This window comes from Cricetulus griseus, chromosome 2 (assembly GCF_003668045.3).
Source record: "Cricetulus griseus strain 17A/GY chromosome 2, alternate assembly CriGri-PICRH-1.0, whole genome shotgun sequence".
NCBI classification, from domain to species: domain Eukaryota; kingdom Metazoa; phylum Chordata; class Mammalia; order Rodentia; family Cricetidae; genus Cricetulus; species Cricetulus griseus.
Window position 1 is genome coordinate 216218914 of NC_048595.1, and position 18470 is coordinate 216237383.

The 18470-nt window shown below is 44.3% G+C and overlaps 1 protein-coding gene across 1 annotated transcript; it reads right to left on the reverse strand.

The window, feature by feature from the left end:
* Positions 1 to 15482: 15482 nt before the first annotated feature.
* Positions 15483 to 16928, reverse strand: LOC113834019 (igE-binding protein-like). Its single transcript, XM_027400529.1, has one exon. The coding sequence runs from the start codon at positions 16926 to 16928 to the stop codon at positions 15483 to 15485; it is 1446 nt and encodes a 481-aa protein (XP_027256330.1).
* Positions 16929 to 18470: the final 1542 nt, after the last annotated feature.

Here is an 18470-nt window from a genome sequence, read left to right on the forward strand (position 1 = left end):
TCATTTTTTGAGACAGGGTTTCTCTATGTAATTTTGGCTGCCCTTGAACTCACTCTGTACACCAGGCTGGCCTTGAAATCACAGAGATCTGCGTGCCTCTGCCTCCTGCCTGCTGGGATTAAAGGTGTGTGCCACAACACCCAGCTATTTTTTTTAACCACTTTATCCTGTTTCTTTTCTTTTCTCTCCCAAGCCTACGTATATTTTTAAACACCCTGTAAATCCTATAGAGGCTTTACTTCATCTGAATCTGTCTGTAAATCTTTGCCTTTTTCTGGCCACACATCTTTTATCTGCTAAACAACATTGCTAAAATTAAACTTTTATCTGCTAAACAACATTGCTAAAATTAAAGTGGCAGCTGTTATAGCCTCTGGCTTTCCAACATGGCGGGCATAAGTTTACTGCCAGCACTGGGAGCCATGCTCACTGCCTTGATCTATGCTGCTATCAAGCAGCATGCTTCTGGCTTGGAGATGTGGTCACTGCCACTGTCAGCTGCTAGTACACACCATTCAATTGTTAGCAGGGTCTCTTAAAAGAGTCAAGCAGTTTTTATGCTGAATCAGGAAACCTCCCTTAAAGGAGCCTCAAGCATCCGCTTGCCTCTGGCAAACAGCTCACCAGTGAAAAATGCTGTTACTAAGAAGCTGTGCTAGATTTTGTTCTTTTGTTTCTAAAATCCCTTTTCAAGCTTTTGTCATGTTTATGTGGAAATTTGTGCTGCATGTTGCTGACTGGTATCATTTTGTAACCTGAAAGTTTCTTGGCCCGGCTAGGTCCTACTGCCCTTCTCTGCCCCAAAGAAGCACACAGACTCTATATATAGTTATAAAACTGTTGGCCTCTGGCTAAGGTTTCTTATACTTAATCATTAACCCATTTCCATAAATCTAAGGATCTCCATGTGGTCTTATCTTAATGGAGAGAGGTCCAGGGACCTCTTACTCCTCTGGTGTCCTACATCTTGACTGTTTAGCATCTTCGCAGAGAAGAGAAGGGAGAACTATATCTCCTTTAGTGAAGTATCTCTCTAGATTTTTTTTAACCTTAAAAATAGCTGTTATTGGGCATGGTCGCTCACACTGTAATCCTGCCACTTGGAGGGCCAAGGCAGGAGAATTATTGTGCATTGAAAGCTAGCTATCACCACTTAGCTAATTTTCAGTTTCTTTTTTTAAAAATTACTACTTATTTATGTTTTTTTTTATTAATTCAAGTTAGGGAACAAGCTTGTTTCACATGTAAGCCCCTTCTCCCTCTCCCTCCCTCCCCCATCCCTCCTCCCCACCCCCAACCTACCCCCCACCCCATCCACCCACCACTGCCCAGGCAGGGTAGAGCCCTCAACGGGGGCGCTGCAAAGTCCACCAAATCTTTCTGTGCTGGGCCTGGGCCCTTCCCCATGTGTCCAGGGCCAGAGTGTAACCCTTCACGTGGGATGGGCTCTCAAAGTCCCTTCTTACACCAGGGAAAAATGCTAATCCACTATCAGGGGCTCCCCGGAGTACAGAGGCCTCCTTATTGACATCCATGTTCAGGGGTCTGGAACAGTCTTGTACTGGCCTCCCAGATAGCATCTGGGGTCGATGTGCTCCCCCTTGTTCAGGCCAACTGTTTCTGTGGATTTCTCCAACCTGGTACCGACCCCTTCGCTTTTAATTCCTCCCTCTCTTCAACTAAGTTCCAGATTTCAGCTCAGTGTATATCTGTGGATGTCTGTCTCTGCTTCCATCAGCCACTGGATGAGGGCTCTAGGATGACATAAAGAGTAGTCATCAATCTCACTTTAGGGGAAGGGCGTTTAGGTTATCCTCTCCACCATTGCCTGGATTGTCAGATCGTGTCATCCTTGTAGGCCTCTGGACAGCTCCCTAGTGCCAGATCTCCCCTCAGACCTATAGTGGCTCCCTCTGATATGGTATCTCTCATCCTGCTCTCTCTTCTCTATTCTTCCCCCAGCTCAATATTTCTGCTCCTCTGTTTCCTCTCCTCTACTTCTCTTCTCCTGCTATTATTGTTGCAGCTCCCTCTCCCCTACCCTCATGTTCTCAATTAGCTCAGGAGTTCATGCCACTTCCCATTCCTGGGGTCCATTTATACCTTGGAGTCCTTCGTGTTTCCTAGTTTCTTTGGTGAAGAGGATCGGTCGGTGGCTTATTTATGTTTTTTAATATCTGAGTGGTCTGATGTACACCTGCACACCAGAAGAGGGCATCAGATCCTATTATAGATGGTCATGAGCCACCATGTGGTTGCTGGGATTTGAACTCAGCACCTCTTAGCGCCTGAGCCATCTCTCCAAGCCAGTTTCTCAACAAAAGTTTCTGCAAAGCAAAAGCATGTCATTTCAAGGAAGCCCAGTTGGCCAATATCCTTTAGTAAACTGTGTTTTGGATACAGCTTCTAGGAAGGCATTGCTGACCCAAGCTTGCTTAGATTTCTTTTATGTTTTCTCCTAGTTTTGTGGTCTGTGAAGGGCATAAGGTCTATGCCTCCGTTTCTGGTTTTGTCCACATTTGGTGTAGAGCTGTTGAAAAGCTGACCCTTTCTCTATAGAATTATTTTGTTCCTTTGTCCCAGGTCAGTTGACTGCATTTGTGGGAATGGATATCTGGGGATGCTCTCTCTTCTGTTTTTTTCTCTTTTTTTCCCCCCATGTGACTTTTTTTTTCCTGCCAACATCATGCTGTTTTTAAAACATTCTGTGACAGGAGATTGGCTGGGAAAGAATTCACATGTCATACCATTGTGGGAAAATGCCAATGCATTTGACACTGGGGACCCCCTGCAGGAGAGAATGGGCTCCTGCTCCCCTTAAGCAAATTCCCACTCTGCAGCTTCTGCTATGCTAATAAGGGCAGTCCTGACTGGCTTCTGCTGGACCTTGTATGGGGTGGAGGCCCCACAGCTGCTCAGTGGTACAGGGCTGTGCTTGCCTGGGATCTGTGATGCTCAGTTGTGTCCCTCTGCTACTGGATTACACTGTTCCCTCTCTTAAAATTATATTACACTTATTTATTGTGTGTGTGTGTGTGTGTGTGTGTGTGTGTGTGTGTGTGTGTGTGTGTGTGTAACACAGCACACAAGGGAAGAGCAGAGGACAGCTTTGTCAAGTCAGGTCTCTTTCCATCATATGGTTCCTGTGGTCAGCTTTGACAGCAAGTGCCTTTCGCTGTTGGTCCACATCTCTGGCCCTGCTGGTCTCTTTTACTGTGTTATTAGGAATGCTTCCTAGACCAGGCTTGCTTTGTGGAACTTCCCCCAATGGAGCCTGTTCCCCTTCTGTTCTCTCAGCCATGTATGTCCTTTTCTCCACAATTCGTTTACTCAAAGAAATTTCATCTACCTGTTTTTTTCTTTCTGATTTCCAAGGATTCCTTCCTTACCCCCAAACACCAATAAAGCCCATAAGCTTGAATCCCACCCCCTCTGCCCTAAGCAAGGAGCATCATCTGTCACTCTGCATGAATAGGTTTGAATGCAGTTACTGCAGAGAGTTACTTGAACTCAAATCTGTGTTTACTAGGTTCAGATATTTAGTGAATGCCTGGCTGAAGAGAGAAGTCATCATGGAGAGAAGGAGCACAAGGCACCTCTGGAGCCTGATGCATATATGAACTCATTCATAATGCTTATCCCAAGACCTGGCTATGGGTGGTTAGTAACAGAGAATGAAGAAAGAGGAAGGGAGGGAGGGACAGGGAGAGAGAAGAAGGGAGGAAGGGTGAGAGAAAGGGAAGAGTAGAAGGAAAGGAAAAAGCAGGCATAAATAAGATTTCTTTCACATGGGCATTAACCATTTGCATCTCATCTTTTGAGAACGCTCTAGTCATTTACTCCTATTTATTGATTAGGTTGTTTGACTTCTTGTTTAGTTTTTAAATTATTTGTATACTCAGGGTATTAATCCTTTGTCACATGTATATCTAGTGAAGATGACCCAGCTGTACCACTCCTGGGTATTCACACACAGGACTCCAAGGTTTATTATGGAACTACTCAGAATGGATAAAATATGGAACTAACTAAGGCGTCCAACAATAGAGGAATGGATAAAGAAAATGTGGTTTATATACACAATGGATTTTTTTAGAGGAGCAAAGTCATGCCTTTAAAAGGTGAATGAATGTACCAGGAGATAATCACATCAAACAAATCTATCTCAGAAAGACAAATGTTTTATATTTATCTCTTTTGTGGTTCCCAGATTTATACATAAGATCATGTATGTCTATATGATATGAAAGGGGGATGAAACTGTTTAGGAGGACAGAGGTGACTAACAAGAGGGCTGGGGTGGGAGGGACAGTGGAGAGTTTGGGGGAGTGTGCTTAACATATGATATGTACTTGCATGGCAGCTTTACGTTCTTTGAAAAAGACAACCTTTACAAATTCATCTAAACTATTTTCCTTTGGAAGGAGAGTGTTTCCAGGCTGCTCTGATCACACAAGGTTGCATATGAAAGTGATTTCCTGGGTTCAGCTGTTTATATGGTGAGAGACTGCTATAGCTCTGCTCCATGGGCCTGGCTACCACTTGAACTGGAAGCTGCCTGTGCATGGATGAAGAAATGCACCCTAGATGCTGGGTGTGAAGCTGTGGGGCTCTAGTGTTGCTTGGGTCACACCCCACTCCCTTTCTGTGCTCTCCTTTTCCAAGTGGGAATGTTTATTGTGTGTATACATTTTTTACATCGCTTTGACTAATATAGCTGACATGAACAGCTAAACAAATGTCTTGAATCTCAGTAGACACTTTAGGTGTAAGACTTTTGGATAACGTTAAAATGGTTAAAATGATGGGGACTTGAGGTTGGCATGGTGACAACATGCTTGTAATCCAGGACTTGAGAGGCAGAGGCAAAAGGATTTGGAATTCAAGGTCAACCTTGTCTACACAGTGAGTTTGAGGCCAGTCCACGTGACACGAGACAGACCCTGTCTTAACAAACAAATGAGACCCATGGGTTTTTCCAAGTAGGACTGAATGCATTTGAGATGCCCCAAGCCTTTTGTGCCTGGAACAGGATGCTGTGGACTGAGCCTGGAATATTTACTATCTGCTTTTGTCTTGAATGTTCCCTGGTGGAGGCTATTTTGGAAGGTTCTGGAAACTTTGTAAGGTAGTGTCTCCCTGGAGGAAGTAGGCCTCTGGGATGTCTTTGAGGGCATATTATCTCTGTCTAGTTGTTGTTCTGTTTCCTGGTCAGCTTTGCTACTTCCTCCACGTCAGGGTGGCTGAAGAAATGTTTGATTCTGTTGGATGCTCTGTGGCAGGCTCCTCAGTAACCGAGACCAGCATTAAAGTCATACCTTCCTCATTGAGTTCCTCTTTAGGGTAGTTCTGGAAAGAGAAACGGTGATGACTTCTCATCCCATGTCTCATTATGAAACAGATTACTTCAAAGGCATGCCTGACAGATTTGTTCACCATCATCTGTTTGTGTCCTGGCCGCAGCCTGACATTTTAGGACAGCCGGAGAGAAGACCAAAGTAGCAAAAGAAGGATGTCTGGAGCTCTCTGCTCTCAACTCTTTCTTTGTTTTATGAGTATGGGCATTTTGCCTGCATGTATGTATACCACTTCTGTTCTTGGTGCCCATAAGCCAGAAGAGCATGTCAGATCTTTTGCAACTTGACTTAGAGATATTTTTGAGCCACCACATGGGTTCTGGGAATTGAACCCTAGTCCTCTGGAAGAACTCTCAGTGTTCTTAACCACTGAGCCATCTGTCTATCCCCATATCTAGCTTTTGAAGTTATTATTACTTTATTTTTATTTTATTTTTCCTTTGAGACAGGGTCTCATGTTGGCCTGAAATTCATTATGTAGTTGAGGATGACCCTGAACTCCTGATCCTCCTGCGTCTACCTCTCCAGTGCTAGCATTGGAGCATGTGTAACCATGTCTGACAGTGACTAATTTTTAATTGGCACATAAAAGTTACATATTTGTGCTATGTAACATGATGTTTTGATGTGTTTACAAGTTGCCAAATGATTAATTTAAGCACATTAACATATGTATTCAATCAAAGTTTCATCTTTTTTGGCAGGTTACATTGCTAAGAAAATGTTAAAATGTATTTTTTCCCTTTTGGTGGAGTGGGGAAGAGTGGGAGGAAAGGGCATGGTTTGGAGAGAGATAGACAGGACTAAGAGGGTAGATGAGCATGCCAGCTTCTGGTATGTACCAGAATAGTCCTAGTGATAGCTGGGGGTGACGACCAGGAGAACACTCTTGAGGGTCTTCCATAACTAAAAGTGGAACTGGACTGTGAAGACAGCTTGCCTGTGCTCACTCAGTATCTGAAGGGAGAGTCAAGTCCTCTGCTCTTGAAGAATTAATTCTTCAGGAATAGGAGATGAAAATGACTAGGAGTAGATAGCACGAGGCTTCAAAACATGACCCTAAAGTAATTACTGGGTGACTACTGTGTACCAGACAGCAGTGATGTTTCACACATACCCCTACACGCTTGAGTTTACTGTGCTGGGAGGATTATTAGTGACCATTGTATTTTTTGAGTGACCTCCAGTCTATTTTCAACTGCATATTAATGTGTTATGGTGTGAAATTATGGCAATATTCATGGAATTTACAACAAACATCCTAATTCCATATTATTATGATCAGTGTGATGGTTAGCTTTAATTGGCAACTTGACACAACCTGGAATTAGCTGGAAAGAGAGTCTCAGTGAGGAACTGCTAACTTTAGGTTGGCCTGTGTGCAGGTCTGTGGGGGATTGTCTTAACTAATTCATATAGGAAGGCCCATTTCCCTGTGGGCAGGAGCACACGCTAAGTAAAGGATCCTGAACGTGGGAAGTACAGAAATCACCAAGCAAGCAAGTAGCATGTTTGAGTCCATTTCTCTTTGCTCTTGACTGTAGACATGATTTATTGGCCACTTCAAGCACCTGCTGTTGTGACTTTCTTGCTGTATTAGTTATTTTTCTATTGCTGGAATAAAACACCATGACCGAAGATAACTTGTAGAAGAAAGAATTTGTTTGGGCTGACAATTCCAGAGGGATAGGAGTCCACCATGGCAAGGAAGAATGGCATAAAATGGCAGGCATGGTGGCAGGAGCTATAAGCTGAGAACTCCCGTCTTCAATTGAAAGCACAAATCCCAGACAGTAAACTGGAAGTAGGTAAGGCTATGTAACCTCAAAACCCGCCCTCACTGAGGCACTTCATCCAGCAAGGCTGCACCTCCTAAGCTTCCCCAAGCAGTGCTGTAACTGGAAATCCAGTATTCAAACACCTGAGCCTGCAGGAGTTTCAGTTCTCCTTGAAACCATCACACCTGCTATATATGCTACAGTGTATCACAGAACTGCAAGCCAAATACATGCCTTCACCCTTCAGCTGTTTTTTGGGTCAGGGTATTTTATCACAGCAACAAACATGAAACCAGAAAGCCCATGGCACTTAGTTATAGCATATCATAGAATGTAAGGAGCCAGGAACGGACTTCACTTTTATTGGAGACATTTCTTAAAAATACATTTATTTTGATTTTATGTATGGTGCCTACTGGGCACCATCAGAAGAGGCCATCAGGTCCTCTGGGACTAGAGTTTAAAAAAATGGACTGGGGTCCTCTGCAAAAGCAGCTTCTGCTCTTAGCCACTGAGCCATCTCTCCGGCCCTATGGAGAAACTTCTTCATGAGTGGTGTGCTGCGTGATTTTGCTGATGAGTTTGGAGGTTTACTAGCCTTGAAAATGGCTTAGGAAATAGCATTGACTCACTGCGGATAAAAATATGCTCCTCTTCCTGCCTATGTTCACAGAATTTACGCTGCATTTGCAAAATTGAGCTGTATGAAATGCTCTGCAGTGTGTTTTAACTCCGAGCGAGAGGCTGCTTGCTCTTCTCAATCACCAGCTGACAGGACGAGCAAGGGTCAGCAGATGGCTTCCTCCTATTGTGTTCGACTCACTGCATGCATTTCAGTCCTCCAGGCTGGGTCACTATGAGAAAGACTGCAGATACTGCCCGTTTCCTTCTCCCACAGAATGAAGTAGAGAAGGAATGTGAGGGACAGTGCTTATCAGGAAAGGGCTCCTGGGAAGACACTGTGGAAGGTCATCGGGAGAGCAGGCAGTAAGAGGGTAAGGAAGGCAGAAAGCTGGTATCTCTTTGGAAAGTTACGAGAATGGGTAATGAAAATGGTTGATAATATAGGGAAGGGCAGCTGGGGGAAAGACAGCCCAGCCAATTTGTCCCAGGTTTGAAACCTAGTCAATATGTAACAGAAATAAACAAAAAGCAGAGGAGACAGAAACTAAAGATGCCCTAGAAGGAGCTTGCATGAAACAGAGGCCTGGGGAGCACAGAGACCAGCAACAGAGCCAGGCGGCCCTCGTGGCTGAGATGGTCTACAGGCAGTCATGGGGGTTTGAACTGACGCATCCTGGGAGTTTTTGCTGGACAAGAGGGCAAGGCCACAGGGAAACAGGGACATTTCTAGTGAAGAAACTTGAGCAAGTCCCATGCCACAAAGTGAGCAAAGCCGTCTCCTCCATAGTCCTCTGGGGTGATGGTTAGTGTGAACATGGGCTTGAGCACCTATGTTGTGAGCCGTTTCTTTTTCTACTGCCCCTGCTTCTTGTTTTCTTTTGTTGTTTTGTTTTCAGACAGAATCTCTTGTAGCTCAGGATGGCTTCAAATTTACTGTTTAGCCAAAGCTGGCCTTCAGCTAGCTAACATTCTAGCCTCAGGCACCCAAGTGCTGGATTACATGTGGGTGCCTCACATCGGACCCCCACATCTTACTCTGCTTCTTTTTGTGTTCCCGAGACCAAGCTACCTCAGAGGCTCGGTTTAACCTAAAAAAGCAGCAGATGCGGCACTGGTCCAAGCGCAACTGAGTATGTATTATCTGAAACACGGTGGACAGGCGTTAGATGCTGCTGTGTTCTGTGGGAATAGGCACTAGACTCTAAGCTACCACCTCAGCATGTGGTCTGTAATACAGCAGTCCTCACCAGACCTCTGAGCCTTGAGTTGCTGTTGATTTACAGTCCCAGTAAAGAGCACGGTGAGGTGAGGAATGACATGGCCCTGTTCAAAGTGGATAAGGCATTCTAGACAGCCATGAACCTGAGAGGGCAAGGAAGAGGGGCCAGAGTGGAGCTAACACTCATCCTTACCTTGGTTTTCTGTGGCTGTATCCAAGTATCTGAGACTGGCTAATTTATCAGGGGAAGATGCTTTCTTGAATGGATGGAGCACGTGGGTCCGTGTGAAAGAGGAGCACGTGTGGGAGGATGGTGAGGAGATGTCATGCTCACTCTATTAGAACCCACTTTCTTGGGGCTGTAGAGATAGATGGCTAAGCAGTTAAGGGAGCTCATTGGTCTTGTAGAGGACCTAGGTGCATTTCCCAGCACCCACACTCAAGTCCTAGGGCATCTGACACCCTCTTTTTGGCCTCTGTGGGCACCTGTGTTCACATGATGTATATCAGCTCGTACAGGCACACCCACCTATTCACAAATGAAAACTTTTTTTTTTTACTTTTTATAATTTAAATTAGAAACAATCTTATTTTACATATCAATCCCAGTTCCCTCTCCCTCCCTGCTCTCCTGTCCCCCACCAACCCCCTATACATTCCCCTTTCTGCTCCCCAGGGAGGGTGAGACCTTCCATGGGAGATCATCAAAGTCTGTCACATCATTTAGAGCAGGGTCTAGGCCCTCCCCTGTGTGTCTAGGCTGAGAGAGCATCCCTTCATGTGGAATGGGCTCCCAAGGTCTATTAGTACACTAGGGATAAATACTGTTCCACTACCAGAGGCCCCATAGACTGTCCAGGTCTCCTAACCGGCACCCACATTCATGGGGTCTGTATCATTCCTATGCTGGTTCCCCAGCTGTCATTCTGGGGTCCATGAGCTCCCCCTTAGCACTGCTTTCAAAGTGTTTCATAAGTTTGGATATGTTGTGTCTTCATTTTCATTGAATTCTAGGAAGTCTTTCTTTTCTTTTTTTATTTCTTCTTTGACCCAGGAATGGTGCAATTGTGCATTGTTCAATTTCCATGTGTTTGTAGGGTTTCTACAATTTGTGTTGTTGTTGAATTCTAATTTTTTTTTTGTATCTGTTGAGGTTTGCTATGTTGCCAAGTATGTGATTGGTTTTAGAGAAGGTTCCATGTGGCGCTGAGAAGAAGACATATTCTTTTGTGTTTGGATGGAATGTTCTATAGAGGTCTGTTAAACCCAATTGGGTCATAACTTCTGTTAGTTCCTTTGTTTCTTTGTTAAGTTTCTGTCTGGTGTTCCTGTCTAGTGGTGAGAGTGGGGTGTTGAAGGCTCCCACTATAAGTGTGTGAGGTTTTATGTGTGATTTGAGTTTTAGTAAAGTTTCTTTTATGAACATGGGTGTCTTTGTATTTGGATCATAAATGTTCAGAATTGAGACTTCATCTTGATGGATTTTTCCTGTGATGAATATGAAATGACCTTCTTCATCTCTTTTGATTGATTTTAGTTTGAAGTCTAATTTGTTAGATAATAGGATTGCTACACCAGTTTGTTTCTTGGGTCCATTTGATTGAAAAATCTTTCCCCAACCCTTTACTATGAGGTAACATCTGCCTTTGAAGTTGAGATGTGTTTCTTGTGTGCAGAAGACGGATGGATTCTGTCTTTGTACCCATTTTGTTAGCCTGTGTCTTTTTATAAATGAGTTAAGACTGTTGATATTGGGGGATATTAATGACCATTAGATTGTTAATCTTGTTTGTTTTGGATTTGGTGGTGGTGGTGGTATTGTGTGTGGATTTCTCCCCCTTTTTTCTTTTGGCTTTTGATAAGTGGGATTTTCTATTGCTTATGTTCTTGTGAGTGTAGTTAACATCCTTGGGTTGGAGTTTTCCTTTCAGTACTTTCTGTAGGGCTGGATTAGTGGATATGTATTGTTTAAATCTGGTTTTGTCACTGAATATCTTGTTTTCTCCATCTATAGTGATTGAAAGCTTTGCTGGGTATAGTATTCTGGGCTGGGATCCGTGGTTTGTTAGTGTTTGTAGAATATCTATCCAGGACCTTCTGGCTTTCAGAGTTTCCATCGAGAAGTCAGGTGTAATTCTGGTAGGTTTGCCTTTACATGTTATGTGGCCTTTTTCCTTTGCTGCTCGTAATATTCTTTCTTTATCCTGTATGTTTGGTGTTTTGATTATTATGTGACGAGAGGACTTTTTTTTTTCTTGTAGTCCACTCTATTTGGTGTTCTGTAGGCTTCTTGTACTTTCATTGGCATGTCCTTCTTTAGGTTTGCAAAGTTTTCTTTGATTTTGTTGAATGTTTTCTGTACCTTTGAGTTGGGTTTCTTCACCTTCTTCTATACCTATTATTCTTAGGTTTGGCCTTTTCACAATGTCCCAATTTGCTGTATAATTTGTGTTAGGCATTTGTTGGATTTAGATTTTCTTTGGTTGATGAATCTATTTCTCCTAGTGTATCTTCCACACCCGAGATTCTCGCTTCCATCTCTTGTATTCTGTTGGTTATACCTGCATCTGTAATTCCTGATGGCTTACCCAGCTTTTATATTTCCAGCATTCCCTCAGACTATGTTTTTTTTTTGTCTCTATTTTCACCTTGAACTGTTTGAATTGTTTCCTTCACTTGCTTGCTTTTTTTTTTTCTTGGCTTTCTTTGCTTTAAGAGATTTGTTAATTTCTTCCTTTTTTTGGTTTGTCTTTTCCTCCATTTCTTGAATTTTTTGTTTGTTTTATCTTCCATTACTTTAAGGGATTTTCTCATTTCCTCTTTGAAAGCTCTATCATCTTCATAAAGTTGTTTTTAAGGTCATTCTCTTCTGCTTCATCTGTGTTGGGATGTTCAGGTCTTACTGGTGTAGAGTCCCTAGACTCTGGTGGCATCATATTGTTTTTTCTGTTGTTGAATGTGTTCTTATATTGTTGTCTTCCCATCCCTTCCTCCAGTGGGTGCATGTGGGGTCTCTCCCTCTCCTGGTGGGTATGAGTCCAAGGTTCTCTTCTGGTGGGGGCAAGCAGGTCCAATACTCCAATGGCTGTCCTGGTGGGTGCAGGCAGTTCTGAGACACTCCCTCTCCCGGTGGGTGGAGGTGGGATCAGCACTGCTATGTGGGCAGACTCTGGATGGCCTGGCCTGAGTGCAGTCCCTAGGCCAGGAGATTCCAAGGAGGGCAAGCAGAAGGCGGGCTGGAGATAGGTCCATACTCACCTCTCCCCATGGGAGGGAGGCTGGACTAGCCTAAAAACTCCTTTTTAGCAACTCAGATTCCTAGGTGCCATACTAGAAATTCTGATGGACTAGTTATAACATATTGATACGTAGGATATCTGCTCTTTATTCCTAGCATCTGACACAGAGCTCCTAAAGCAGTGCAACTTTCTTCCTTCCTGGCTTCCTTTCAGACAGGGTCTCATATAGCCCAGACTGGCCTCAAACTTGCAATGTAGCTGAAGATGGCCTTGAACTTCTATTTCCTGTGTGCTTCTCTCTTATACTTGATTTACAGAGTTAAAACCAAGGGCTTCATGCATGCTAGGCAAGCACACTGCCAACTAAGCTCTAGGCCCATTCCCCACAGGACACCTAGAAATACCCTTATTTAAATTGAACATTTAAGTGGTCCCATAATTTGTTACAGTCTGATTGGAAAGATATTTCTGTAGATCAGGCAAGCCTCGAACGTACAGAGATCTGCCTGCCTCTGCTTCCTGAGTGCTCAGATTAAAGGCATGTGCCACCACCTCCTGGCTGAAAAGATTTCTTTTCTTTTTTTCTTATAATTGATTTAAATTTATTTTATGAATTGGTGTGAAGATATCAGATCCCCTGGAACTGGAGTTACAGACAGTTTCGAGCTGCCATGTGGTTGTTGCAAATTGAACTTGGGTCCTCTGGAAGAACAGCCAGTGCTCTTAACCACTGAGCCATCTTTCTAACCCCTGGAAAGACATTTCTAAGCATCAACTTGATCCTAGAAATCAAGTCTGTATATATAAAGCCATGCAACAAGAAAATAAGACTCATAAAACATAGGGAAAGCAATTTGAGAATAGATGTACAGGCAGTGCAGCACCATTGGAGGTGAGGTGTGGGGATCCATAGTAAAGAGTTGGGTAGCATGGAAACCATCGCATCTATCTCGACCAGCAAGAGAAACACGACCAGACTCTTCTTCAAGCAGTTTATTCAGGAACCTTGTACATCAGCTTCTCTCAGCTTCTCCATCAGCTTCTCCTCTCCCAGTCTCCGCAAGCCCTTAAGTAGATGCTCAGTGCCCAATCAGCTCATGCCATCTGGCAATCCCGGATAGGCCACAGAAGGAGGAAACACGCCAGATGCCTCAAGCACTTCCAAATAAGGCTTGTTTACAGCTAAGCTCGGACTACCTGGCATCCAGCCAGGCGCCATCTTAGGGCTGTGGCTCTCCACAGTTTCCCTTTTTTTATTTTATAGCACAACAGGTAAGGGTAGGGGTCTGATCTCTGAAAACAAGGGACAATGTAATGGCCCCACGCCTAGGTATCAGCCAAGCTGGTGCCACACCAGTCCGGTATCTTTTGTCAGAGATGGGATTACGATACCAACCCATATGCAATCAGACTTGCCCTTCATGAAGTTCACATTTCATGTGCAGTACTACGTCTCACAACCTGTGTGGAAGAAGTAATTACTTAGCTTTTGAGTACCGTTAACGAAGCCTGAGGAGACTGCCCTGCCTCCAGGGCTGCGAAGGCTTGTGCAATCATGGCATTACTTCTCCTCTGTGAAACCCTCATCCTGCAGATACACCATAAAGCAATGATACTGACAAGGATAAGCATTCCTCCCAGGGCATCCATCATTATTCTGACTAATATTACTAACTATAAAAAAGCACAAATTCCCTGGCAAACCAAAACTAACATTACCTTCTACAGGACTAATATCCTTATCTAAAGGCAAAAAAGGTAAATTTAAACTCAAATTGCTACTAAAAAATCTTGGGAAAACTTGAGCAGAATGTCTGATTGGCAGTGGTTTCGGGAACACCGACAGAATCCCCATCGGGGTTCTGCTGTCGTCTTGTTGATCAGCATCACCGTCATGATCGTCAGCATCAGATACATTGGTCTGCTTATGATTTTCGCCATCCTCAGAGGCAGGGACTCTTCTTGTCAGCCTTTCTGGAACCCACACCGGCTCTGATTGACCCTGCGGGAAAATACAAACAGACCCTCTCGCCCATGATAGCACAGGGTCAGGACCCTTTCACAGTCCGGTAATGACATCTTTCCATTTTACCAATCCCTTAGTACAGGGAAAGGCACTATGATGGCAGTCAGCGGTCAGCAGCCAAACGCCCATCCACATCCAGTTGAAAAAAATTAAGAGTCAATAAAGCTAAAGATATTCTTTCCTTGGGGGTGCGGCCTTGGCCTATTCCCCCTTTTTGTTTTATTAGGCATTCCTTCAAGGTTCGATGAGCTCGTTCAACGATACCTTGACCTTGAGGATTATAAGGAAGTCCATGCTTCAAATCTATATGCATTTGCTTGCAAAAGGCAGAAAAGGATACAGCGGTATACGCTGGTTCATTATCTGTTTTCAGTTGTTGTGGCATGCCCCATGCAGCCCAAGCTTCCAAGCAGTGGGCAATTACTTTCCTTGCTTTTTCCCCACTTAAGGGGGTAGCATGTATCACTCCAGAACGGGTATCCACAGATACATGCACATATGTTAATGTCCCAAATTCATGAATATGAGTAACATCCATTTACCATAACTTAAGTGGAGTCAATCCTCTAGGATTTACTCCCCAAGCTGGAGGATGTAGGAAAGTAACACAATCCTTACAAGCCTTAACTATATCATGATCAGCAGCACGGGATATACCAAAGGGGCATTGCAAAGTTTTAGAATTAACATGGAATTGTGAATGAAATTGTTGAGCTCTATCCAATGGAAGGGAGGCTAATGCAAACTGCATTCTGGTACATTTATCCACTAAATCATTCTTTTCACTAATTGCTCCAGGCAGACCAGTATGTGCTCTAATATGCTGAATATAAAAGGGTTGTGAGCGCTTCCAAATAATTTTTTGTAGCTGGTTCACATAATTTTGAATGGGACTATTTACCTTTATTTTTCTAGCAACTTTTAAATCCTTAACTAGATTAACCACATAATTAGAATCTGAGATCAAATTGAAGGCCTCAGGGACCCTTCTAAAATTCTCATGTAATCTGGGCAAAAGGACAAGTTGAGCAATTCTATCCCCTGGAGAAATAGATGTTATTCCCTGAGGGGAGGATACCATAATCTTAACTGTTCCTGTGTAATCTGGATCAATAATGCCAGGATGTACTATGAGTCCTTTCAAGGCAGATGATGATCTTCCTATTAACAGACCAACTGTGCCTGGGTCTAGGGGTCCTTTGAAATCTGTTTCTATCAATTGAGTCCCCATTTGGGGAGTTAATACGAGTCTGGCGGTGGAGCAGAGGTCCAATCCTGCCGAACCTGCAGTGGCTCTCCGTGTGGCTGAGGAGGCCGTAGGGTTGGCCATCCCTCCTCTTGGGGATTCTCCATGGCCCCATATATTTGTGGGCCCTGAGGTCGGGGGCCCCTCTGCCCTTTTTTTGGACGCGCTCCTCCATAGCCTTGTGTCAGAGGCTGACCGTGAATATCTTTTACTGATCTACACTCATTGGCCCAATGGTTCCCCTTTTTACACTTTGGGCAGAGACCAGGTTGCTTTGGGTGGTTCCCAGTTCCTGGCTCATGCCGTCTTCCTCTTTCAGGGCATTGCCTTTTAAGGTGCCCCATCTTTCCACAGCGGAAGCAAGCTCCTTTACTTCCCTTCCCTGCTTGCTTAAGTTGTGTGACCGTGGCCGAGAGACCCGCATTGGTCAAGGGTCCATCTAGCTCCCTGCATACCTTCATCCAGGCCTCTAATCCTTTGTTTTTATAGGGGGTGATTGCAGCCTTACATTCCTTTGTGCATTGTTCAAAGACAAGCTGTTTTATCAAGGGCATGGCCAGGTCGGGATCTCCAAATACCCTTCCAGCTGCCTCAACCATTCTGGCAACAAAGTAGGAAAATGGTTCCATGGGGCCTTGAATGATCTTAGTAAGATTGCCACTCACTTCTCCTTTATTGGGCAATGATTTCCAGGCTCGAGTTGCTATATTATTAATTTGCTCGAAGACCTGTAACGGATATCCCGTCTGTTGCTGAGCGAATCGGCCTTGCCCCAGAAGCATGTCCACATCCCAGGCTGCATTTCCTGCCGCACGATTGACAGCAGCCTGCTCATTGGCATATTCTATTAAAAAGGCTTTCCAATCTAAATATTGTCCAGGGGATAAACAAGTTCCCATCAAGTTCATCCAGTCACTTGGAGTCAAGCAATGGCGATTAAGAGCTTCAACCTGCGCTGTTGTAAAAGCTGCGGTTACCCCATAAGTGCGGACAGACTCAGCAAGCGCTTTAATCGTTTTGAAATCAAGGGGCTCATGATAGCGCTGCCCCTCATCATTCTGAAAGACAGGATAACACAACTCATGTCTCACTTCCTTCCATACCTCCGGGCAAAAGGATTGCCCCCCGGAGCCGCCGGGAGAGGAAGTTATGTTGTATGGAGGGGGAGGTGGTCCTGGAGCAGTAGGCTCCACCTTACGGGACCCTGAACGCTTCCGTAAAGATGCCCTCTCCATTTTTTCTGTTATTATTTCTAGTTCCTCCTCTGCGTCTGAGCTACTCCCCTCTGAACTTTCCTCAATACTTTCCTTTTCTGACTTAGTGGACCGCTCCTCTTTTAGCTGTTTTAATACCTCCTGTCCCTTTTTTAGCTTCAGCCCTTTGGAGTGTAACAGCTCTTGAAGAGCGAGATAAATGGGTTGCGATGTCGAATTCCCCATACTTTTACTTTTGGTTACTTTTACTTGGTCCGTTCCCGGAACTTTATCACTCCTAATCGGAGACCTTATTGCTCCTAACCAGAGACCTTTTTGCTCCTTACCGGAGACCTTACCTTGGTCCCAACTTACCTGGGACTTACCAGTCGACTGCCCTGACTGCAGGAAGTTCTGAGCCGTTTACCGGTGGAGGTTCCCCGTACGGGCCACCACTCGTCGCGTCTATATCGACCAGCAAGAGAAACACGACCACGACTCTTCTTCAAGCAGTTCATTCAGGAACCTTGTACATCAGCTTCTCTCAGCTTCTCCATCAGCTTCTCTCTCTCCCAGCCCACGCAAGCCTTTAAGTAGATGCTCAGTGCCCAATTAGCTCATGCCATTTGGCAATCCCGGATAGGCCACAGAAGGAATCACGCCAGATGCCTCAAGCACTTCCAAATAAGGCTTGTTTACAGCTAAGCTCGGACTACCTGGCATTCAGCCAGGCGCAATCTTAGGGCTGTGGCTCTCCACAGGAAACCACATCCTCTGATAGAAGAGTCACACTCTGGATGCAGGTGAGAGGATGGGAGAGAGAAGGGACTGGTAACCAAAACTAAGGATGAATGGAAAAGCCTTATGGAAACCTGCTAGCTTGCAAACTAATTTAAAAAAATATAATGGTTCAGTGGGTTAAAGCACTAGTCACCAAACCTGATGACCTGAGTTTGGTCTCTGGGACCCACACACAGTGGAAGGAGAGAACTCCTGAAAGTTGTCTCCTGACTTACACACACAGACACACAATAAACAAAGTAATAAAATTTCTATGTATTTTATGTATGTATATTTTTATAGAAGTTTCAGTGGCGATAACCCACATGGGTGGACAATACTTCCCCCAGAAGACCTGGGTTATTAAATGAACATCTCAGTGTCAGGTGTGGGATGCCTCCCTATGAGTTATTGGCCAGGGAGGCACCTAAGCCCCCTACCCCAAACAATATCATTGTTCTTGTTTACCCACTACAACTGGACTGTAAGACCCTATTGCTGAAGACACCACACATTTTGGTTGCAGGATGAAGAGGAATCAGTATCAAACTGACCAGGAAACTTCTTCCCTCCTGGGCAACTTTCATAGTGCAAGAAGGTGCTATGCAGGCTTCTGGGGAGAAAAGACATCAAAGGTCTTACTCAGTGGTGGACTCTGCAGCTACAATACTGACCTGCCAGGCAAGATATGCTCACTGGTGCAAATAGTGGTATAACGGTTATGAGGGTAACCAACTGTTCTTTAACTGGTATTAATACCTGCTCCGCAGGAGGGAATTCATGCACAGTACTATAAAGCTGGTTAAAAACCACATCCAGGATGTCATAGGTCCTAGAAGAGAACCTAGCAATGTTGTGATAAATGGACATGTTGTCAAGCTGCTTTCTAAATATGTGTTTATGCCATGGATTAGCTCTCAACCTTGGGCAGGCTAGCTTCTTTTTACAGTGGGTGGTAGTAAATTCAGAGACTCATGACTGGTTGAAGTACTTACAATAAGTGATTGT

Bases quoted from the DNA above. Each gene is read 5' to 3' on its own strand.
- LOC113834019 (XM_027400529.1), bottom strand. From the start codon at position 16,928: ATGGGGAATTCGACATCGCAACCCATTTATCTCGCTCTTCAAGAGCTG.